This window comes from Labrus bergylta, chromosome 21, assembly GCF_963930695.1.
Source record: "Labrus bergylta chromosome 21, fLabBer1.1, whole genome shotgun sequence".
NCBI classification, from domain to species: Eukaryota; Metazoa; Chordata; class Actinopteri; order Labriformes; family Labridae; genus Labrus; species Labrus bergylta.
The window spans coordinates 4178382-4202493 of record NC_089215.1 but is presented as its reverse complement, the minus strand read 5'-3'; the positions used below and the strand labels follow the sequence as shown (position 1 = coordinate 4202493).

General features: G+C 41.4%; 3 protein-coding genes and 1 pseudogene across 7 annotated transcripts in view; 1 reads left to right on the top strand and 3 right to left on the bottom strand.

Annotated features, from left to right (window-relative positions):
* Positions 1–79: 79 nt before the first annotated feature.
* LOC109981853 (PDZ domain-containing protein 7) lies at positions 80–11694 on the bottom strand. 4 transcript variants are annotated; one of them, XM_029276808.2, is made up of 18 exons: positions 11623–11694; positions 10310–10405; positions 9858–10140; positions 8165–8302; positions 7865–8039; positions 7599–7775; positions 7360–7507; positions 6085–6145; positions 5786–5963; positions 5053–5285; positions 4802–4966; positions 4509–4624; positions 4313–4404; positions 3598–3689; positions 3434–3505; positions 2076–2666; positions 1457–1557; positions 80–1330 (listed from the first exon to the last, which is right to left on the bottom strand). In XM_029276808.2, the coding sequence occupies exons 3-18, from the start codon at positions 10018–10020 to the stop codon at positions 1175–1177; spliced, it is 2658 nt and encodes an 885-aa protein (XP_029132641.2). In that variant the 5' UTR covers positions 10021–10140; positions 10310–10405; positions 11623–11694; the 3' UTR covers positions 80–1174. The 4 variants fall into 4 exon arrangements, with proteins under 4 accessions (XP_029132641.2, XP_065805709.1, XP_065805708.1 ...); XM_065949637.1 differs by having other exon boundaries at positions 9858–10134; XM_065949636.1 differs by having other exon boundaries at positions 9858–10127.
* Positions 11695–13428: 1734 nt separating this feature from the next.
* On the bottom strand, positions 13429–15514 carry LOC109981854 (peroxiredoxin-like 2A; annotated as a pseudogene).
* Positions 15515–15863: 349 nt separating this feature from the next.
* Positions 15864–22420, bottom strand: dydc2 (DPY30 domain containing 2). Of its 2 annotated transcripts, XM_065949781.1 has the most exons (9): positions 22297–22420; positions 20651–20745; positions 20345–20503; positions 18993–19079; positions 17718–18260; positions 17269–17505; positions 16973–17116; positions 16463–16534; positions 15864–16310 (listed from the first exon to the last, which is right to left on the bottom strand). In XM_065949781.1, exons 3-9 carry the CDS (start codon positions 20489–20491, stop codon positions 16170–16172), a joined length of 1371 nt encoding a protein of 456 aa, XP_065805853.1. In that variant the 5' UTR covers positions 20492–20503; positions 20651–20745; positions 22297–22420; the 3' UTR covers positions 15864–16169. The 2 variants fall into 2 exon arrangements, with proteins under 2 accessions (XP_065805853.1, XP_020486507.2); XM_020630851.3 differs by lacking the exon at positions 17718–18260.
* scn4aa (sodium channel, voltage-gated, type IV, alpha, a) overlaps positions 22345–24112 on the top strand; it is a 22793-nt gene continuing 21025 nt past the window's right edge. The window contains exon 1 of the mRNA XM_065949782.1: positions 22345–22482. The gene's annotated coding sequence lies outside the window, so the exon portion shown is untranslated. The remainder of the gene's footprint in view (positions 22483–24112) is intronic.

Here is a 24112-nt window from a genome sequence, read left to right as displayed (position 1 = left end):
TTTCCATATAACACTTTTTATTTTATACATTTACAAAGTATTCAGCCAGTACATAAAACAACAGTTAAGTTTGGGTTGTAAATCTCTTCAATGGCAACCTGGATTCTTTATTCTCCAATACTCAACTTGATTACCTTTGTTCATGTTCACAGCTCGTGTGTGCCCTCTGCTGGTCAGTATGTAGACTACAAGTAACATGAAGTTAGACTTTTTTTATATTTAGCCCACAGGCCTTTTAAAGGCACTCAGGTTGCACTTCAGTGTTCTGAAACATTGATGCACGCTGCTGGTCCAGGATGTATTTCATGTAATGGTGATCGGCTCCTGGGTTATGTTAAGGTGAGTTATTAAGGCATCACGAGCAACAATGTTTAAAGAGGACATATTATCCCCCTTTTCCAGCTTTTCAAACAGTCTCCTGTGGTCTAAATGAAACATCTGTGCTGTGCTTTGGTCAAAATATAACATGAATCAAGCACCAGAGGAGGTTTGTGACCCTGTATAAACCAGCTCTCTCAGAACGCTCCGTTTTGGTGTGTGTGTCTCTTTAAATGCAATGAGCCCCCCCCCCCCTGAGTTTTCCTGGTAGACATCACTCCTTAAATGGTGGACCTGCACAAAAGTTTTTTTATAGGCTGGGGGTGGAGTCCATGGGTGGAGATATCAGAGGAGGGGAGGGGATTTTTTTAGAATCCCACTGTGACATCACAAGGAGAGCAAATTAGAAACGGAGCATTTTCCTCTGTGTTGTAAGACTTATGCAGACCACAAACAAAGGACTGGATGGATTTATTTCACATTTTGGGGGTCAGTAGACACTCAGGTTACCCAAATATATGTTCAAAAACACTGTACAAGAGGATTTGTCATAATATGTCCCCTTTAAGATTCTGAAGGTTATTTTCTGTAAAAATGGACGCATCTGTGACGAGATTCCTCTTGTACTTTTCATTTTTAGCTTCTTCCTTAATCAAATCCTTTTTTGATTCTTGTTTTTCCAGCTCAAGATGCTCAACAGCAACAAGTGTCCATCTTATTTTTTATACAAACATGAATGGCAAAATAAAATACCTCAGAGCACCTCACAGTGTGCGGGGCTGAAGTTCCAGTTTTCCAGTCTGTGTCTCCGTCGGTACGAGAGTCTGCAATGTTTCTAAACTTCACGACGAGTGTCTCACGTCTCCGTTGAAATGTTTTTGGGGACTTTGACCACCAGCACCATGGGGTCTTTGGCCTTGTTGCTGAAGGCTTTTCTGATGATGTCCACAGCGTGTTGATGAGTGACTCCTCGCAGGGTGACTCCGTCCACTGACACCAACTCAAATCCAGCCTGAGGACACAAGAGGGAAAGTTTCAGATACTTATCATTCCACTGATTTTCTGTCATAATTTCATGTTCTGGAAGTCGATTATATTGTGTGAAGTGTTGAACTGCATCATTCGTTTCTTGACTCACCTTGAGCACTTCACAGGTGGAGGCGGCTCCTCCTGGAAAGATCTTCTCGATCTTCACAACCGGCTGAACCTTGGACTCCATGCCCCCGGATATACTGATGCCTGAAACAGCAAAACAACAAAGACGGATGTCAGCGATGCAACTTTAAGGAAGACTGCTGGAAAACAGCCGTCGAGAAGTGACACTGACAATATCTATTCTCACTCTATTCTCCAGGCATTACGTTGTGTGTATATGTTTTATTTGATTTAACCCTCATCTTTCTTCTATCTATCTTTCATAGAATGCTTTTAAAATGTTGCTGAGTTTTATCCTCCAACGGCTGCCATTTCATACTTTTACCCCCTGTGTGCTTTATGATCTGTGCTTTTTTTTCCTCCTGAGTGGAAAGAGTTTGATTAATTTGTTAAAAAAAGTTTATTTTTATAACAACAAATATGTCTCTGATGAAAACTGTCTCAATGGATCCTGAGTACTCGGGACATTGTGTTTGGAAACACAGCCCTGAGGTTTGGGGCTAAAAAAAAGGTCACTTTTGTTATTTTAGTGGACTGACCCTTTAAATCACAACATATGGTATTTATTTTATGATTCTAACATCTCAGACGTTAACATTTACCCAGAGACTGCTTAGTCTTGGAGATGGTGACAGTCTTTAGTTTGTACTCCTGCTCAGGCTCGGCTCCGTTGAGTCTGTTCTCAGATTGATCCCGATGTCCGTTCACCTGCTCGCTCCCCGTCTGCTGATCTGAACTGAACACCTGAGACAACAGCGGTCGACTCCTGCGAGCCGCGCTCTGCAGCGTGAACACAGATTCTTTGCTGCTGTCCGTGCTTTTCTTCCTGCCTCTGGTGTGTCCGTTTCTGGACGGAGATCTCCGCCTCTCTAAAGTCGAGTGCAGGGAAACCTCGTCGAAGTGGACGGAGCGGATGGTGCCGATGTCCGTGCGGAGAGGAGGGCGGGAGTCCTCGCTGCGGGTCAGAAGCCAGTTAGGGATTGCAGGGCTGGAAGAGGCAGGTCTGAGGTCTCTGGACTCTGTGTCATATCCGTCCACAGGGATGTCCAGCAGCTGGGTGAAGGATCTGGGGGTTGGGGGCCTCTCTCTGGACTTCTGGAGCCCTGAAACAGTGAGCCTCTCCAGCTGATCCAGGAGGTTGCTCTCCTTCTCCACCTCCTCGGCACTGTGGAGCTCAAAGCCTCCCTGGAAATCTGAGGGAAACATTTGTGTAGGGAAAATATTAGAATAAACAACCTGATAAAAATAAAAAACAATCACATGCATAAATAGTTCTACATTAAATGGGAAAGGTTGAACCAAAATAAATTAATGAAGGAACCAAAGACCAGATACAGTCTCTCTCTCTCTCTTTATGATTCCATCAGTCAAACGTTCCTCTGACAGCAGGAGGAATACTTTCATTCTCTCAAACTGATAAATAAACTTTTTATAACTAAATAATAAAAATAAACCAGATGAAATGAAATCCCGTCCTAGAATATGAGACCTGACTTAATATGAGAATGTGACAAGAGTGAGATCCAAGTAAACTTGACCTCTGATAACCACGTTAAGGTTTGTGCCAAATTAAAGAAAAACATTCCCTTCAGGCGTTCTTGAGATTTTTATTTCCCAAGAACAACATACCAACATACTGGAAAAAAGCTCCTGAGCTCTGGATGGTTCTTCTGGATCGTTGGTGGGGACCTCCTGCTGCTCTGACTATGGACCCCCCCTCCCTATTTGTCCCATAGATTTGTCACTATCCTTCTTCCTGCATCTTTCTCTATCCCATTTTTCAAACCTGCAGCTGCACAGAAAACACTCATTTGCAATCATCTTCATAACACCAAACAGCCCTCTACTTATATAGAATGCAAGATGTTTGTAAAAATACATTTTAACTTGAAATCTAAAAGTCTAAAAACTAAACTCTGAGTAACACAGCGGCGGTGTTTCCTAGGTGAAAGCTACTGACCTGGGATGGGAGTGATGAGGCGTCGTTTTGGTGCTCGACCGGACATGGGCGAGCGAAGAGGAGGAGTTTTGACTACAATAAGAAGAGGAGAGAAGAGAGAGAGTGAGTAGAGCTGCTGTTTTTGTTTCTTACTGATCCTGACATTCAGCAGGGGTCGTACGCACCCGAGCGATACTTGAGGATGTCGTAGGCCTCGACTTCCAGCGGAGTCACCAAGTTATTGAACGCACTCAGGTCAGAGGGAGGAAGCAGCATCCTGAGACACAAGACGGTGCTGAGTCATTGTTGAATAGTTATAATTACATGTCACATTCACACTGATACACAGACGACAGAGGATGCTTTGTAAAGTTTCCATCAGTACATAACTTCTCCATCATGCACATTCACACACTGATCTGATGCCTGTGACACTCAGGAACAATACGGGGTTCAGTGTCTCACCTGAGGACACTTGGACATGTGAACAACAGGAGCTGGGATTGAACCACTGACCTCTGATTGTGAGACTGCAAGCTCAACCACCGAGCCAATTATCACAATCTTAGACTGAAATATTTAGATTTGAAAAAAATATCTTGATAAATACGGGAAAGGAGCCACAGACAGGATTCAAACCCGGACCCTCCGCCTGGAGGACCGCGGCTGTCCATACATTGGGTGCAACCTAACCACTAGGCCACCTTCACCACTGTAGTGATCTTTTTTGATTTATGTCTAGAATCAACAACAGTTCTGTAAAGCTCTAAATAAAGAAAATCATTTAAATTGTAATTCTCAGTGATACAATGAGCAAATTAATAATTCATTGGCTCTTTAGCTGCATCTAAGAAGCTTTTGGAGTTACTGAATATCTTCTTTTCCTCTTCCTCTCCTTACCTGACCTCCCTCAGCAGCAGCAGCTTCTCCGGTCTGTCCAACACAGCCAGCAGGTGGCGTATCAAGTTCTCCACCGACCGCTCCGCCACATACTGTGAAGTGGCATTAAAGAAAAAAAAAAAATGAACAGTCACTTTAAATAACTTGAGTCAGTCAGCTATGCTTGGATCTGATAGTCTGAATATTTGCTTTGTACCCTTCTGCACGTCTTCATCACAGCCTCCACCTCCTCCTCCGTCAGCAGCCTGCGGGCCATGTCATCCACCGCTCCGAGCATCTCGGAATATGGCATCGCACCGACCTGTCGTCCCTCTGAAGACATCACAGAATGAACGCATTTCTACCTCTTTACACTCCAACAGACTTCAACTTTTGATATACTGTAAATGAAATCTTTTAAGTTACTCTGAGGATGAAGTTTCAAAACGTCTCTGTTGTTCCTTTTAAAAACAAACTCCCATGAATGAGCCAAACTTGAGGGCACACTACCTTTGCCGGTCTTGTCTTTGGACGGGGACTTGGATCTGGCCCTGGAAGCATCCCTCTTGCGTCCGCCCTTAAACAGCAGGTTGACTAAAGTCTTTGAGCGCTGCAGGGTGCTCTTCTCCTCCGGGTCCTTCCCTTTCTGCTTCTTGTCTTTCTTCTGGTTGATCTCTGTGATGGAGAGCAACGATAGGTCACTTTTATCCATCATCTCTTGTTCTTTATCTTTACTGCCCTCTCTCTCTCTCCTCCCTCACCTGCAATGGTGGCCTGACTCTGGGACCTGCTGATTGGTCGGCTGGGTCTGCTGAGAGCCATCAGCACGGCGGTCTTGGTGGACTCTTTCCTCCCTCTGGTCTGCTCCTCCTCTCCTCTGATGGCCGTGTCTCTGAGCAGAGTGGTCAGACCCAGGCTGCGAGTCGTGTCCAAAGCGGTTTTCTGAGAGGGAAGGTCTGTCTGCATGGCGGTCTCAGTTCGCTCCGACGCTGACCTAAACCAAAAAGAAAACTAACATGGTTACATCTGGTGGTGTCTGTAAGTAAAAACAGTCGTTTTGTGTCTGCAGTCATGTGTGAGGGCAAAGCAAACATACAGCAACCGCTTTAATGTCCAAATGGAGAAAGGGGCTGCACGACTATATGAGCTAACTACGATTAGCAGCTACACTTAGCAGAGGAGGTAAGTTAAACAAATCTAAATGTCAATTCAGAACCATTTCTCAATCAAATTGGATTCAAGACTAATGTTAGGTAGGTTTGTTTTCTCTTGCATGGTAGTCAGACAGGCCCGACCAACAGAGACGTTTTTGATTTTGCATGGTTAATTTATTTGCAAAGTGTCTGCTGTTGTTTCATTCATTTTCATTTCTTCTTTGTACTCCTATTTTTAGTGTTCTTAGAGTTTCAGCCTGAATAAGTAAAAAGTTCCATAAAATACAACGCTTTCCTGTTTTTGTATTTTTTTACATTTGTCTTAAGATAAAACTCTGACCTCAGGTCCTCTGTGGAGATGCAAACATCCACCATGTCTGAACCAAACGGCATGCTGGGAGGGAACATGACCTGCGACAGGCCGCTCAGAGAGCTGACCGGAGTCCCCGACGACAGAGAGGACACCGAGGAGGTGGAGCCCGAGCCCTGGGACGAAGATTTCTGAGTGCCATTGGCCACTGAGGGAGAAAACCAGGAAAATAAAAAAAAAAACATATCAGGGGGGGGCGCTGTGTGTTTATTTACAGATGCAAACTTCCAGCTGTTTAAACGTGTGTAATAAAAACAGCAGATACATACGCTTATTAAGCCACCTGTATTCTGCCACCATCTCTTTATAAGCCGGGTATCGTCCTGCTTCCTGTGGAGACGTGGACACAGATATGCAAATGAGATACAGTAGAGATCTTTAAACTTTTATAGGATCCTATATTTGATAAAGAGTAACCCTAGAACCGCACAAAGAGCCAAAACCCAAGCAAATCCACTCTCTAACTCTTTCCTGTAACTTTTGATGTCTGGGAAGCTGTTTAAGTCCACTCCCTGTGTGAAAAGTGAAGGGATAGCATCATAAAACATGCCCCCAAAAAACACGCCTCTAAGCTTTGATCAGCACCTGATCCCGGCTGCCTGGTGAATAATGCACACGGCCTGGCTATTTCTCACAGAGCGAAACCCAAGCTGCGACAAGTAAAGTGAGCAAAGGAATATTACGAGTGCGTGCCAGCTGTCAGGCCTGCCACACAAAACTGAGACTGCATCCTCTGTGCAGCGACGCAGCCGGTGTGGTTTGTGATAGGGAGGAGGAGCAGGGGGAGGGGGTGTGGAGGGGGGGTTCAGTAGAAGAGAATTAAAGATGAGCGGTAGGAAACAGTTCAGAAGGTTAACGTGTGCACTCTTTAATGAAGGATTAATGAAAGAAGCAACATGCCTTCTAATAATAAAGAGTCGTAATGAAACATAACACACCCCCTCTATCTTGTTATCAAAGAATTCAACACCGAGCATCCAAACATCCAACTGAGACCTCCTTACTTCTGCAAAATAATGTCAGATCTTTTATGATTGCATCCACTACTTAAAGGCTTTATATGCGATTTTTTGATCCAGCAGATGTCGCCCTTGAGCACCAGCATGAAACCAAAACAACTCGTGCTGCATTGTTGTGTTAGCATGCTAATGCTAGCGATCTTTATTATGCTGGTATCTTCACACTGCATGTAAATTTACCTGAAATGAGCGTGATCTAGAAACACAGTTAAGCAGTGAGTACAGTATGTTATTCTTCTTTTCTCTAGTCCCTCAATTAAACAACTTTTATACACGAGGGGAGGAGTCAGCCGGCCGTCCGGGCGATGTAAACAAACTGAAGATAGGACTCTGAAAACTCTGAAAACATCCCAGACAGTGGGACTCGGGTGTTCCACCCATTGTAGACAGTCATGACTCACAGAGTTATTTTCAGAGGATATACTTGATTTCTATTATATTTAAGTGTGAAAAATCACATATAAAGACTTTAACATTAATTAACAGCCTTTATTCAAAAAGGGAATCAAGATTTCACTCCCTCACCTTGATGGTCAGCATGATGTGTGTGTGACTCTTCAGCACCTCCACTGCACTGCTGTGGCTGATGTCCTCAAAGCTCACTCCGTTGGCGGCCATGATCTGGTCCCCCATCTTTATCCCGTTCTGCTCAGCCAGACCACCAGGATCCAGTCTGAAACAACAACAACAGCAGGAGAGAGCTCAATACATTCAGGAAAAGTCATGCTGTGTTATTTGAATTTTAAGAGTCCCCACAGGCCTACTTGGAGACGTAGATCCCCAGGCCGAACTCCTTCCCCCCGCGGATGTTGAAGCCAAGGCAGTAGTCGTCCGAGGTGGTGTAAAGGTGGACGATCCTCTGCAGGGCGCTCCCTGAGCTCGTCTCTGAAGGTGTCCGTCCGCTCTCCTCCACCACCATACGCCTGTGGATCAAATCCACCCTGGAAGACGAACAGTACACACCCTCACTTTCAATATAATACTTTTCTTATAATATCACAGGAGTTGTTTTTGTTGTCGTTGTTGTTACCATGTGGTCTTCTCTTTGGAGAAGCGGATGCCGGGGACTTTTCCGACCCGTCTCACCACCATCCTCAACCTGTTGTTTCCTGTCAGGACCTTCACGGCGCTGCTCATCGTGATGCTCTCGAGACTGACGCCGTTCACCTCCACCAGTTTATCTCCTACAAGCAGGCCTGCTTCCTCTGGCAAACAAAACAGCAAACAAGATCAAATACAGACTGAAACATTTAAAGAGCAACATTAGGAAACAGCAGTTACAGTGAATCGTTGAATCTCTTTCGTTTCACACAGCAGTATGTTGGTTTACCTGCTGTGCTGTTGTCCTCCACCTTGCTGACAAAGATGCTGAGGCCATGTTCGGAGCCTCCGCGCACGCTGAAGCCGAGTTTTCCGTCCACACTTTTATCCACTGTGATCGTGTGGAGGTCCTCGCAGTCGTCGCCTCCTGAAAATACCACATGGTGATTTATGTCACACTTCTCAGAGGAAAAAACTGTACCATTGTTTTTTAAGTTAATGACAGAAATGTTCTGCTCACTCAATCTGTTTTTTAAATCTATTCTTTGTCCTTGGAGCGACATACACCAGAGCGGTCAGAGTACTCCCAAGATTCAGGGCTGACAGTCTTTTTTTAAATATTTTTTGGGGGTCATTTTTTGCTTTTATTAGATAGAACAGCTGAAGAGAGACAAGAAATGTTGGGAGGAGAGAGTAGGGGATGACATGCAGCAAAGGGACGAGTAAGGATTTGAACCCAAGGCCGCTGCGACAAGAACTATAGACCCTGTACATGGGGCATAACCTCCGACGTCCCAAGGTCTTAATGTTTTCTGATATATTGAAAGATACTGAGATTTTAAATAGTCGTCAGTTTCTATCACTCCAAAGAGAACGCTTATTAAATTAAAAAGCTGATCATAAACCCCCCAAACAGGATTCTGTATCCACATGACACAAAAAGAAAATGTAAAAAAGTTTTCATCCAAAAGTAGCTTCAATGATTACCACTTGCTTCCAGAAACATCTCATTCAGTAGCACTGAGGGACTTTTTTTTTTAAGGTTGCAGTTTCTCATCTAGGGTTCAAAACAATGCTTACTTATGCATCGGATTTTTTCATGTTGCAGTTATTTTTCAAATGTACTTTTTTCGTGATGTATATTTTATTTTGTTTCCATACTGTCTGTAACTTTGTGTTGTATCACTGTAGTTGTCTTGATCAGGATGGTTTCTCCTAACAATGAGACCAGAGCTGATGACTTATTTCATATTTACTGAACCAGAAGTCAAACTGGTTTTGCCATTTCAGTCCCAAAGCTCGGGCAGAGATTGAAAACGAAGAGGTATCTCTGATGAGCAAGGAGACAAGAGAACAGCGTTGTTGAAACATCCGCCAAGTTCTGTTTATAGCACACACACACACACACACACACAGACACACACACACACACACACACACACAAACACACACACAAACACACACACACTTATTGGATATCAGTTAATGCTGCAGGTGATCTGACTGATCTGATTAATCCAACTATCAGAGGTGTATCACACCGGAATAAAGACAAATAACAGATTAAACTTTCAGCTCTTATATGTGTGTTGTACGTCTATTCCAGTATAATAAGTAGGTTATTAAGTTGTTTGAACAACTTCAAGTCAACTGACAAGCTGCCGTCGTGGAGGAGATCTTATACTGGTCCCTCACTCAGACAGATTTAGGTCGATTTAGATTTAAGAGCGAAGTGAAGGAAACCTTGATGCTCTTAAAGAGACTGTCGATGCACATCCAGTGATCCAATAACATTACATTTTGAAATACAGTTACAAAATTTCATTTTTTTTTTTAATCCTGGGGTAAAAAGAAACTTTTGCGTTTCATTGAGAGCCTTTACTCTTAATAAAAGATCCTTTAAAAACAGGTTGTATCATAAAATAATAAACTGGAGTCTGTAATCTGCACTCCACAAGCCGGCAGCCAAACCCGCTCCTCACCGTCCACAGGAGAGTTGATGAGGATGACCCGGCCCATGGGCGACGAGGATCGTATTCCACGCCGGCGCTGCTCCTTCTTCCGCAAGAGGTTGCGCGTAGCCGTGTGTGACCCCTGGGTCCCGGGGGTCTTCTCCCTGCGGGACGGGTCTGACGAGTGAGCCATGGAGGCCGGCAGGGTCCCCTTTCACACACGCTCCACCGCGGGCTCAGCTCCGGGTGGAGGAGTCTGCATACAGCAGGCAGGAAAGGGATCCTCAGATGATATGTTTCCTGCATACTGAGACTGTATTATATTCACAGAAGATAACCACTGCTTTTCACACACACACACACACACACACACACACACACACACACACACACACACACACACACACACACACACACACACACACACACACACACATACACACATATCTTTCTGGAGGAATGAACCAGACATTTCAACTCACCGAGGCAGGTGTCTCTGTGACATGATGGCTGATAATTTGTATTCCTGGAGTTACCTTTTGGTCCATGCCTGCCCATGATGCATCTCTCTCACCTGTCTGAGCCCCACAGGGGGAAAAAAAGTGTTTTGAAAAATAAACAGCAATTAATCAAAACAGCAAAGAGATACATTCCTGGTTCTCTGTTGAATCTCCATCAATAAAGGAATGGTTTAACTATTTTAAAGACATCTCTCTTATTGAAAGATCATCAGCTGTAATTCATAAGAGACGGGCATCCACTTTACAGGCTTGGGATTTCCTTGTTTCAACTCTTTCTGATCCACTTTTTCTTGAACAAATATAACCGGTATTATAAACAAAATGAAAACTTACACTTTTTGTGAAATTGTTCGCTTGAATTATTTTTATTTTATTTTTATCTGTTTTAGTTTTGTTTATTGTTCCGTGTCTATAGGTTTTATTTTGCGTGCATATGTGTGTGTACGGGTATATATGTGTGTGTGTGTGTACATGCATATCATAATTTCATTCAGTAATTTTGTCTTTGTTTTTAATTTTATGTATATTTTTCCTCATCAAGGCAACGGCGATCTGTAAATAGTTTGTATGTTTGATGATGCTGTCTTGGGTTTCTGTCATTGAAGCTCATGTGTATAAGCATCTTATGTAAAATTTCAATAAAAAGCTGATCACAAAAAAAAAAAAAAACAGCAAGGAGCCCATGTGGAGCATGACGTAACTCACATTACATTAAACACATTAGGCCATTAAAAAAAAGGGCAGAAAATATACTGCATTGGCACCTGAAAATCGGGATTTAACGGGTTTATTTATCTCGGACTTGACCTTCTTAAGAGTCCGGATGTCACATGGTGTTGTTGCCATGGAAACATATCACTTAACCTCACCCGGTTGTCCTCGTAGGGGTTTCCCCACGGACGTCTCACGGTGCTTAACTTTCAGCACCTCGGACAGCGACGCGGCGTCAAAGGTGACGTTCGACATTTTAAAGCGCGTAACCATGGCGACCGAGATAGAGCTAATTAAGTTTTATTTGCGTCTTCAAAAGCTGCGACGCAACTAGACACATAGATTGAAAAATGACACTCAAACTGAAAACAAACCACGTACAACATTTCAATTTTCAACGTCTTAAAAAGAGGCGGCTCTTCCTACGTACTCAAAAATACTCTCGCACAACAAATACTGACGCACACACGCTGATAGGGGACAGCTAAAGTCTTCACTGTGTCACTTAAAGTCGCCACATATTCAATAAATTGATACAAAATGGGTCAAATTAGTTCACCTACCTGAGTCCATGTTGTTCAAATCGATCCAGCGCACCTTGCTGGGACATTTCTCTGGCTGGGTGGGAAGATCCGCCCCCCTGCTAAGCTGATTGGCTGGATTGTAATTAATAGCGCGCATTTGATTGGACTACTAATGTGCCAATTAGAACTTGTAGCACAAAAAGACAAGAGAAAGTCATTGCTGTTTGAAAATGTACATGCAATAACTGTCCCATTTGATAACTGGTGGTGAGAAAATTAAATGTATACATACAACTATTTACTATTTAAAGTGTGAGGCTCATTACATGTTTTCAGAAGAGTGAGTATTACAAGTTACCGGGCAGTTTTTGAATATCAACAATATATTTATAATGATAAGTGTAAAAATGAGCCTCATCTTTTTGTTTACAGAAACATTTCAAGTCCTGCAAGCCTACAAATATTGACAAATATGGCATAAATTGCTAGAGAGCATTATTCTGAACATCTAACAGCTCCCCCTGCAGGTTGAAGGACATTACTGGAAGGAGAATGGATATGAGATACTTACACAGCATGTGTGTCATAAAAAATAATCAAATGATTAATTTCTTTAGTTTATAGAAATTACTTGAGAATATTTGACAGAGATTTGTTCTCAAAAATGTATAATGTGTAATGACCATGTCAAGACTTGTGACTGACGCCTTTAAAACTCTCCCAGTGCAGCTCCGTGTGCTTCTCTTATGACTCCTCTTACTCAGTATGACGCTGTTTACATGCAGAGAAGTCACAGAGCTGTTCTATCCGTTCATAGGGTGGAACTGGTGTGTTTGAGAAGTCAATGTAACGGAAAGTTTTGAGGAGCAAATTTAAATTTGTCTCCACAATCTTCCCCACTAAGTCCTGCCAGCATAGCTGATCTTTCAGTCGTAGAACATCTTCACTCTACCAAACGAGTTGCCTAGTATTCAAAATATGAAAGTTTGAAATGGAAGAATTTGAGAATTTGCAAGTTTTTTAAGCAAACATGCCAGAGAGGTCATTTTCCAAATTGAGTGAACCTTGAGGTCAGATAATTTCACCCACTTACATTTGCAGAGTTCATATTTAAGTGGATCCTTTCCTTGTAAACAAACGTTACAGATAACATACATATAAATAAACATTAAATGCAGAACATTCAATAGAGTTACTAGTTGATGCATGTTTCTATTGTTGCTTGAGATGTATGACGATACAGTTTTTACTGCAAAGGGACACATTTGGGAAAAAAATGTCTTTTTTATTGCATGATATGAGGGAAGATACTCACAGTACTAAATGTGGAAAAGACAGGAAACAGCCCCACCCAGAAGAATTTAGATAAAAGTCCAGCATCTGAACATCTTCCTTCCTCTTAGAAAAACTCAGAAAATTCAGAAACATAGAGGTTGTTTTGGAGCTCGACCCGCTACCTTTCATGTAAAGTTATCGTGCATCTGTCGCAGTCGGTGCCGGCTGCAGTCGAGTTTTATTGTATTTTGAATGAATAACAAGAACAACTTTAGCGCACGGTTGTAAGTAAGTAAGTAAGTACATTTTATTTATATAGCACTTTTCACAGACATTAACCACAAAGTGCTTTACAAAGACATACAATACAATAAAAGTAGTAATAATGATGTAGTTAGAATTACCATAATAGGAATAATAACAACAAGAGCACATAAGAAAAAAGAAGTCTATGAGAGAAAGACCAATATGTTCTTTTAAGTCTTCTTTATACAGTAAAATGTTCATTTTAATAAAATGCTTTAGGGCTTGGTTACCTTAGGAATAGGCTGCGCCATGGTGAAATGTCAATCAGTGTAGAAGCGAGAGCTCTTGTGATATTCTCCTTGCAGCCCAGAGGACGTGTTCAAGGTCGACTTTATCTCCAAATTCAATCTCTCTGTGCTCCAGAAGAATCCCCTGCAGGAGAAAATCAAAACAAAGTGGGGTTGATCTACACAGAAAAGGAAATAAAAGGAGCATGAAATGTAGTTTTGTCATTAGAAATGATAACAATACATTTATTTGCAAAGCAACTTTCAAAAGACAATTCAAATGAAATATATGAATGAAAATAAGTAAACAGAACAGAAAAACATAACAACTAGATCAGTTTGATAAAAATAAAGAATCTGGTGTGCAGATGTCTGTAAAGGTTTTACCTGCTGTCCTTGACCAATGACGAAGACCCCTCCGAGTACGAAGCCCTCCCCTGAGACGTTTCCAAAGAATCCGTTCCTGATGGCCCTGAGGCTGTTCATCCACACACCGACACGCACAAACCCCAGGGCACCCATCCTCCGCTCACGGGGTCCATAAAACCGCCTCTGCCCGGGACAGCAGACAAACAAGCAGCTTTGAATCATTCATGCAGATCTAAACTGATTTACCACAGTGCACGAATGACTTTTTCCACTTATGAAAAAGGAAAATCTTGGCATCATGAGGGAGCTGATCAAAACAATGTGTCGATTCATTTCAGAAGAAGAAGAAAAAAACTCCCCACCTTTTCGTCTAAGAAGATCTCCCCCTTGAAGTAGGGTTTGAAGTTCTGGATCTCATTGCCGACGTCCTCCTTCACCACAGCGAACAGAGGGACCCCGAGCTCATCCAGCTGGGACCTGAGAGAGGACAGCGCTGCAGCCTCCTGCAGGCGATGAAGACATAAAGAAGATCAGCCAGAACTCTGTTACATTGGCTGAATGAATACCAAAGCACATCAACATATAGGCCTACAGGATGCATGATTATTCTGTGTTCATTTATTTAATGTCATCATTCTCTGGGAGGGTTGTTTCATATTCAGCTGGACAATTTATTACTGTGTTTGTGGAGGTGTCTCGTCTAGTTGTATCTGCTACCTTATCTATTTCCTCCCATTTCTTTTTCCTGTTGCTGCCAAGTGTATAGAGAAGAACTGTTATGCTTTCCTTTTCTTTAAATTATCTTCAAATGTTTTTCTCATTCCAGCAAGACGTTGTTTAAACCCACACAACTTTTAGGTTCCAGTGGAGATCCAGAAGTTTCCCCAAAAAAGAATTATCTGTCCAGTTGGAAGTTGATGAAAGATGAAGAAGATTTCAAGGTTTCAAATAGTTGGGATGGTGCAAAGATGAAAAAAAAAAAAACATGGAGTATGGGATTTAAAGATTTAAATAGCAAAATAAGTATTTATAACAAAATGTGGGGGAAAAATAGGGAAAAGGGCAAGTAAAAAAATATGTTAGGGTGATAATAAAACTTTTCACGATATTTTCTTTCTCCATATAAGACATTTGAACATAATAAAAACTTTGTCGAACTTGTAGCTTTCATACATTACCTCTCTGCACAAAAATCATCCAGGTCTCCTCACTGCCATGATGACAGCTCCAGAGTTCTGCCACAGAGATCTGGCTTTCAGGGTTCTTGGATCTGAGTGAAGAAATCAGGCAAAAGGGTGTCAACGAGTTGAGCAACAATCTCAACGCTGCAGTCCAACAACACAATGGCCTGCTCCAAGACAACTTCTTACTTGAGCGATATCTAACAGAAAGTTTGGACTCACCTCCTTGCAGAGTTTTGAGCTCAGTCTCCTCTAAATGCCTCAGAGTTGCCATCAGCGGAAGAGTCAGAAACCTGTCGGTGAAATAATTCATAACACCGGTGATCAGTCCGCCGATTGTCGCCACGGCGTTGGCGATGAGTTCCGTCGCCATTTCTCCTCTCTGTCCGATTTTGTTTTTTTTAGTATAAATGCATCATCTTCTTCCTCTACAACAGAACCCCTCTCTCTGTGGCTGCACAGCTGCTAACAACGCATTTAAACTCCAGCTAAAATAGATCCTCCCAGTTGTTTTTTTTTTTTGGGACCGAGATACTGATTACATCTGTGTCTGATCAGTGACGCAGTCAGCGAGTCTGCAGCGTGAAACCCGCAAATACTGACTATTTCAAAGTACAGAACTGTGTGTTTGTGCAACAAAAAAAAAAAATGTACCTCCCCCTCCTTCAGTGCAAAGGTCAGGAAGGAAAAGGCAATCTGCAGTCATCCAGCAAAAATATCTCACATGTTGCAAGCTTACACAATTAACACATTTGTTTTCTAAAGCTTGGCTGTACTGTATGCATGTTGCAGAATCTGTCACACTACTAACATGATCTTCACACAACTTTCAGCCCAGTGCTCAGATATGGTTAAATCAGACACATCACAATGAAAGATCAGAGAAGCTAAGATACGAAGAGATAGAAACAAGTGATGCATGTTTATTTTTAAAGTTTAGACTTATTTATTTGCACATATATATCCACCACACTACATATACATTCTGGTATTATTTGACCTTCATTGGGATCATTGGACTGTTAAGCAGCACGGATTTAATCAGGATTTGTCTGCGTCTTCATCTTCTTAAAAAGTACCACAAAGCAGAGACACAATTCCTTTACAACTTAAACTATAAGAAATGAAAAGCATCTCAGCAGATCCCTTTGTTGGTGTGACTTTAACAGATCATAAATCATTTGTCATAGCCACTCGTCATCAGCTGGCCCACAGAGTCTACCTTCTCCTAGACGTCTTCCCCGTCAGGAGGTGGGTCTTCAGATTCCTCTTGAATAGTTAGAGGTCTCTCACTCTCCTCTGCTGTTACATCACTGTCAGCTGGAGCCGAGATATCAGCCGCCTCACTTGTGCGTCGATCGTCCGTCTCCTGAGAAGATACAGTTTTTGTTAAGCATTTAAAAAAACCACAGTTTCCCCTGCATGGCTGGCTGTGTACTGCTGCTTGTTCTCAACTCAACATGTTCGGCCTCCTCTGGACTATCTTTACAAAATTGTGCAAAGCCAGAAACACTGTCAAACCTTTTCCTCGTCCTGAAGAGATGGAGACACTGAATTCTGCATCTCCTGTCCACTTTCTGTCATCGACTCAACCTGTTATGGAAACAGTGTGGTGTAGAAAAAAAGCATATGAGTTAGTACTAAAACCAAAGCCTTACTATCACATACAAGCAGCAAATTAATGCACTTAAGAAGCTTAAACCAGCAAATCTTTTGCTTGACAAATGACTCAAAATGCTTGGTTTCTTGCAGCTTTTAGATGAGTAGATCTGCCTTTCCTCAGCCTGACTCCTGTCTGTATTTTCCTTTCCTTCATTGCACACACACTATCTTCCTTTATCTTCCCAGCTGATGTCTTCTTCCTCCGTCTCAATGCCTTTGTCCACTAGCCTGTAATGTATATCCTCAGCTCTCTTTGTCCTAGTTTTCACTTCTACTTCGGTGGCCTTCCTTGCTCTTTATCCTGCAATTCTTGCCTCTTGAAGCTGTGAATGCCGGCGATCAAAACCAGCTGAAATGTATTTTCATCACCTTCTCTGTGTGTTCAGGGTCAGGAGTACGAGGGGTCTGTTTGTCGTGTTGCTCTTCTGTTTTGTTTGTTTGTAAGTCGTCAGCATCTGCACGGGGAGTCGAGTGTAATGCTTCAGTCTGCTCAGTGATAGGTTGATCATCCACCTGCAGTGACAGAATAACACGTAATGTAAACATTTTAGTATTATAAATCTTAAAGTTTTTTAAACTCTGAACTCTGGATTCTTCATTTGTTAATATGGATTAAATCCTTCAGACATAGAGTTTTAAATAAAGCTAATCAAGTGTGTCGTCACCTTTTCCTCTTCTTGGTCAACTTCTTTCTCTTCACTCCTTTCCTTTTCGTCTTCTTGATTGTCACTTGGATTCCCCTCCGTCGTCTCTTCTGCTTCATTGCTTCCTGGCTCGTCTTCAGTCTTTTCATCAGGCTCCTCTGCAGACTCCTCTTTCAGGTCAGAAAGGGAAGAGCTGCTGGCCTTCAGAGGTTTCGTCTCAGGGGACTCTGGATTGGTTACTTGATCTGTAACCTCCACCTGGCAGACACACCATCAGCTTGAACTATTTGAAATGATTGGATGACTATTTTCACACCACAGAAAAGCAAAACCATGCAGTAATAAAAGCACCATAACCCTAACCCTGCTGACAAAGATTTCAGAAAACAAAACCAGAGAAGTGATTTCAAGAGATCAGGAAGGATCCACCACCAGAAGCACACAGATGTAAGATCTACTTTTTTTATCACCTCTGGCTCATTTTCCTGAGCTTCAGTTTTTTGTTCATCTCTATCCTGCTTGATTTCTGGATCAGAAGCATCTTGTTCCTCTTCTGTTCCAGGATTGTTAACTTCAGGAGCTACTGTCGGTGCTAGTGTGGATGGATCAGAAGCGTCTTGTTCCTCTTCTGTTCCAGGATTGTTAACTTCAGGAGCTACTGTCAGTGCTGGTGTGGATGGATCAGAAGCATCTTGTTCCACTTCTGTTCCAGGATTGTTAACTTCAGGAGCTACAGTTGGTGCTGGTGTGGATGGATCAGAAGCATCTTGTTCCACTTCTGTTCCAGGATTGTTAACTTCAGGAGCTACAGTCGGTGCTGGTGCGGATGGATCAGAAGCATCTTGTTCCTCTTCTGTTCCAGGATTGTTAACTTCAGGAGCTACAGTCGGTGCTGGTGTGGATGGATCAGAAGCATCTTGTTCCTCTTCTGTTCCAGGATTGTTAACTTCAGGAGCTACAGTCGGTGCTGGTGCGGATGGATCAGACGGCTCTGGAGGCTCCTGCTCAGGGATCTGTTGATGTGATGATGTTGATAAACTTTTGAAGGGTCTTAAATTTCATGGTAAGAATTCTAAGTCTAATCCAACTGGGCTTTTTTGTAAGTTTGGTACATTACAGTGACGACTTTGCTTTCCTGGACCTTCATCTCTTCTATCTTGATCTCATGTTCCTCCTAGCACTGGATCTTTGCTCGGAATGAACTTCTCAATACAAGGAGGAAGAACTCTGCATCATTCACTGACTAAAGACTAATGCCATAATAGTGAATTAGTTTTACTGACCCTTTGTAATCACACTTTAATGTTGCTTTCACACATGCAATAAACTCCTGAAAACTTCTGACATTTTCGGGCTGAGCTGCATGTGTGAACGCAAATAGTCAAATTTATTATTCCGACTTTACCCAAACATTTTCCTGCCAGCCCCCTGGGAAATTGTCAGTGTGAAGTGGGGGTGTAGCCAAGTGAGAACGCAGCAGGATGTGAATTGGACGGGAGATGACATGTATACGCTGCGACTTGTGCACAACCTTATAGCGCTTGAGCAGGAGGAATTGCTTCTTTATGTTTTCAGGGAAAGTTTCCCCCTGTGAGGGATGTGTGAACAACCAACTCTGGAAGATTTAGGGGAAGCTTGCATGAACATTTTTAGAATTTTTAGAGGTGCATCTGTAAAAACAACCAAAGTTATCAAACAAAGTCAGTATTATTTGCAAATTAGATACTTCAAGAGTCTTCCACGACCTTACTGATCCTTTGCTCCTCGTCTTTGAGCGTCTCCTCTCTGGCTTCTGCCTGCTCCTCCTCCAGGAGCGACATATTAGCCTTTCTCTGCAAAGATAAAAGCATGTTACTGTGACTTGTTCTGAGACACATCGTATAAGCAGGTTTGATATCTTCACAATAGCCACACAAGCTGTAACATATTTAACCCTTTGACCTTTTAATACGTATGACCCTAATGCGTTTACAGTCCCGTTTCTGTGTTAGCAGTATGTGGATGTGAGCTAAAGGTGAAAGGTCTTTGTTGTCATGGCCTCACTAAGCTTGATGGCTTTACAGGTCTCAGCCTGAGGAGCTTAGGCCGTCTAAGTCTTTGTCAACCTATTGGAGATCAAGGCTTTGAGGTTGTAGAAGAGGGAGTTGAGGTGAGAGCAGAAGTAGATTTACTTAGAGGAGTTTAACAGCTAGTAGCCGTAATATCGAGGAGTTATTCTCCTTAAGGTGTCTGTGGTCATATTTTCCAATATCATTATAACCATAACTGCAAAGCATTCATGAGAAACACATCTGATGAGCTATTTTTATATCCTGTGGCCACTGGGAGAAGATGAGCTCACGTCATTTTCTAAAAATAATCTAAAATAAATAATAAAAAATGTTCTTGATTCAGTTTGGCCACTTGGTTGACTTGACAACTGTTGAATATTTTTTATCCCATTTATTCTTCATTTTGTTATTTCCGACACGTGAAAATATAATAATTTAATAAATATTAATTATTGAGCTGTGGAAAAGGAGTAGGATTAAATAAGTTGTATACTTCTTCCCACTCCTTTTCAGGCATATCAATTGAATATATGTAATTTGCTTTTTCTTTTTCTTTTTTTGTGAAAGAATTTGAACTTTGTTTTTTGTTTATTGTATTTTCGAGCTTTTCATTTAGTTTTGTATTTTTGATAAGTTTGATTTTATTTGATATGGCTGAAATAAATGTAATCAATCAATCAATCAATCAATCAATCAATCAATCAATCAATCAATCAATCAATCAATATCTACATATTTTGCTGCAACAGTAAATATTATAAATATGTTCACAAGCTAGTTGCGTACTTTGTCTGATTTGCTGATTACTGTTGATTTATGAAAGCTTTTTATTTTATTTTAGAACTACTCTTTTTTTTCTTGTATGCCATGTGAATGGTATTTCCTGCGTGTTAGTTGTCTGTTGAGCTGAGCTTCAGGTTTATAAGGGAAGTCCCAAAACTAACCATCCTGGCAGGAGATGGAAAAAGCTCAGGAAACGCTGCTTTCTATACACAGTGATGTGTAATGCTGCCCCCTACTGGCGACACAACAGTACAGCAGCTCACCTGCGTCTGGCGCTCCACGTTTTCGTTGTGCTTGTAGAGCCAGTGGGCGAGAAACAGGATGGGGTTCACTGGACGCTGCTCGGCCACTTCAGCCAGTCCGTCTGCCAGACATTTCCCCAGGTGTCTTTTCAGATACTCAGAGTCCATAATGATGTCTGCCTGGAGGATTAAACACAAATAAAATAATGTTTAACTATAAAGTAAATAATTATTATTTCTGTAGCGAGTGATTAATAAAAGTTGTTTTATCACAGTATTAACCAAAAATAACTAGAAGACAAGTGCAGGGTGATTGCCAAAACAAACCTTTTTCACCGAGCGTCCGGATGTAGTGGGTGAGTCTCCATGGTAACGGTGTCCCCGTCAGTAATGTTCCCCCCTCGTTCTTTTTACCATGGTTCCTATCGTGAAGTCAATATTTCCACTGAAACTGGTTATGCTGCCCTCTTGTGGTTGTACGTGCAGTAAACTTTTTAGGCAGCCACAAAACAATTACGTGATACTTTTATAAATTGCCAGGATAGAAATTGTAAGATGTGTTTCTTTTTCCAGTTATTTAAACAAAGAACATCATTTTCTGTCTTTGTTCTGAAGGTGTTTTTTAATAATAAGTCTTTCCAAGTGGAAGTGTAGATACCGTGTCATTTTCTATTATAGTATTTTTTTATTCAACTGATGTAAATATGTTTGATTTTTAACTTCTATTTTTATTTTTAATGATTATATTATATTATTATATTCCTGTTTTCTTGAGCTGCTTTAATGCAAAATCAATAAAGGTGATCTTTATCTCTTTATCTTTATCTTCATATTTAAACAAATCAACATTTTTTTTTATTGCAAATGAACCCTACACAAAAAAAAATCCTTTCATTAACCCTTTTTTTTCTGACAAAATAAACAGATGACCTCCTCTGACACATTTTTTTAAATTGTCTCCCTATCTTCTTTTGTAGGAAAGTAAGGGAAAAGAGCCAGATTCATCATTGGATAACCCTGTAAACAACTTTGATCCTGAGCTGTCACAATTATCACAACCAGGTTCCTGACCTCAACATTTATGGCAGTAATTACATAGCGAATTAACAAAATAGTTTCCCCTGCTGACTAATTGATTGTGTACTAATCAAATTGCAAAATGTGTATAGACATGATTTTTATTTGCATTATTTAGAGTAAGTTCAACACAGTGAATAATAATACATATTAAACGTTTCCAATAGTATCTTCACATAAGAAAGTTTGCAAAGGTCTTACAGGGTAAACTATGTATTTATTAATCATTTAAACAATAAAACAAAAGACACTCTCAATAACAGAGTAAGGTAAAAACATTAGAAATGAAGTTGATAGATAGATAGAATTATTATTATTATTGTATACAAGGACACAACGAAACTTAGTTAGCAGCAATCCTAAGCAGCAGCATTTACAAAAACAAAAATATATTGGTGGTGATATAAAAGAGAAATATGCAAAAAGTGGCCAGAGCAATTGCTGTTCAGTGAATGAATGATAATAATAATAAATAAATAGACAGTTGGGGTGACTGAAAGAATATACAGTTATTATTTTGCAGTGACTGATTAATTAAACAAATGTAAATATAGAGATATAGTGCAAATAAGTGAAGTTATAGTGCAGTGACTGGATGGGTAAATAATTATTAGAGTTATAAATAAGTATTTAGACATTAAAGAAGTGTATAATCAGATACCAATAAGATAATAGATTTACAAATGAGAGGAATCTGTGCTCCCTGTTTGTGGAATCTGCAGGAGAGTAATTCCAGCTGAAGGTTTCATCCGTGTTGCTGCACCTGCCCTTCAGCTCAAACAAACCGGCTCATTTAACTTTCTGCTAGAGTTGTGTGCGAGCAGCAGCTACCAGCTGTGTTGGAACCGGGACGCGGTTCCGCTGCAGAAGTGTCAAAAGGTCTGATCTGATCCTACCTGGACTGGACTCCTCCGGTTTCACTGCAGGACACCACTCTGCGTCAGCAACAGCTGTCCTGCAGCCCCTCGCTGGCTGCCACGGGGAGAATTACGTCCTCAGGCTGAGGCTTGACACAAAACTGGATTTGTTTTTTTCTACATTTCCTGGATTCTGTTGGAATATTTTTTGCTTTGCCGTCCGAGGTGAGCTGCCACATGGCTTGTGTTGTCTTCCACGAGTCATTGAGCTGAAGTCCTGCATGAAGCTCAGAATGAAAAGGATTTCTGCAGGTTCATGACTTGCTGTGTTGATTATTTAAGTTGCCAGCTTTTACCTCGATGCTTACTTTTCTCTAGGTGAAACAGTAGAAGAGTTTTAGTACTCTTTTTTTGTGCGATGGTTTGACTTTCTCCATGTATAACTGTATTGCACTGTTCTTTAATCAACTAACAGAGACCTATTCTGCACTTTAATTTACAGAAATGGTTTAAAAACTTCTCACTACAAGATATTTTTATCTCTGCTCTCGAAACAGCGAAGGAAATCAAATACAAAGACGTGTTTTAATACGAGTGCTTTGTTCCATTAATAAACACAGGCCTGTAATTGAGCTTAGGTCAAATTTGGAATTGGTAGATTTATGACTTCTCGACCGTGCTTATGTATGAGGAAGCATTTGAGTGCCTGTGTTGTGGAGCTGACTGCTCTTGATCACTGTGTTACTACTTATAATGCCACAGAATGAGGAAAATCAAGCATGAGCATCACAACAGCTACATGTCTTCACCTGCCAGGTTTAATTCCTTCTCCAGCTACTTGGCTTTAATGTCCAGTGTGGACACTTTGCAACCTTCTCAACCCCTCTATGCCTCCTCCCACAGGGGCAAAGTTGTATTTTTAGCTCATGTCTTCATGGTAGATGGGCAGGATACTGTGATGCTGTGGATGCTCAAAGACACTGTTTCTCTGCTGTTAATCCATGCCGCTCACATCAGTGGTGTGGGACTACAGCCTGGCTCCTCGCAGGGGAAGCACATTTTTGGACATAGTGCAAAACATGGAGGCAGGTGTTTAAGCTATCTGCTGCTCTTAAGATTGAAGCCTGAAGAAAAACACATTGTGGATGGGAATCATGAAGAAGGGTTTTTAAGTTGAGTGAGTTTCATCACATCATTTCCCTTAACTAGTTGCGATATCAAATTCAAGGTTAATCCCCCCTGTGTTGAACTCTCCACCGACTTTTTCACCTGTCATCGCCTGTGCTTTAAGCACCTTTTGATACATATTTGGTGCTTTGCGTAACCCGTCAAGACGTGTCAGAGGTCTTCTTCTGCCCGAGTGTGTTTGTGTGTGTCGCGCATCACATCACATGTTCTTGGACGCAGAAGGTGTTGGTTTTGAGTTTCTTTCACCAAGTAGGCCCATGTGACTGCTTGGCTGAGCCCCCGCTTTTTTTTTTTCTCCAGAGGATTCAAAAGGTGAAATGAGGTTAAAGATGAAAACTTTATTTCCCGCTTAAAAATTCACAACCGGATTCCTCATTTCCCCAATTTTAACTCAAGTGCATTTCTCATACAGTACAGATCGTTTTTTTTCCTCAACAGCTATCTCTATGTGAACCACACAATGTTGATTATTCTTCTGTGTTTGCCACGAGCGGCTCCTTCCTATATGTCTATGTTTTTAAGGACTTGATTGGTGTAATGAATATGATAATAGCTCCCGCTGGTCCCTCACAAGCTGGATGGAATATTCTCCATATCACTTCCACATGTAATCTACTCAGATTACTGAGCAGCAAGCAAAGGCCAAATGGGTCAGTTTGAGTGAGTG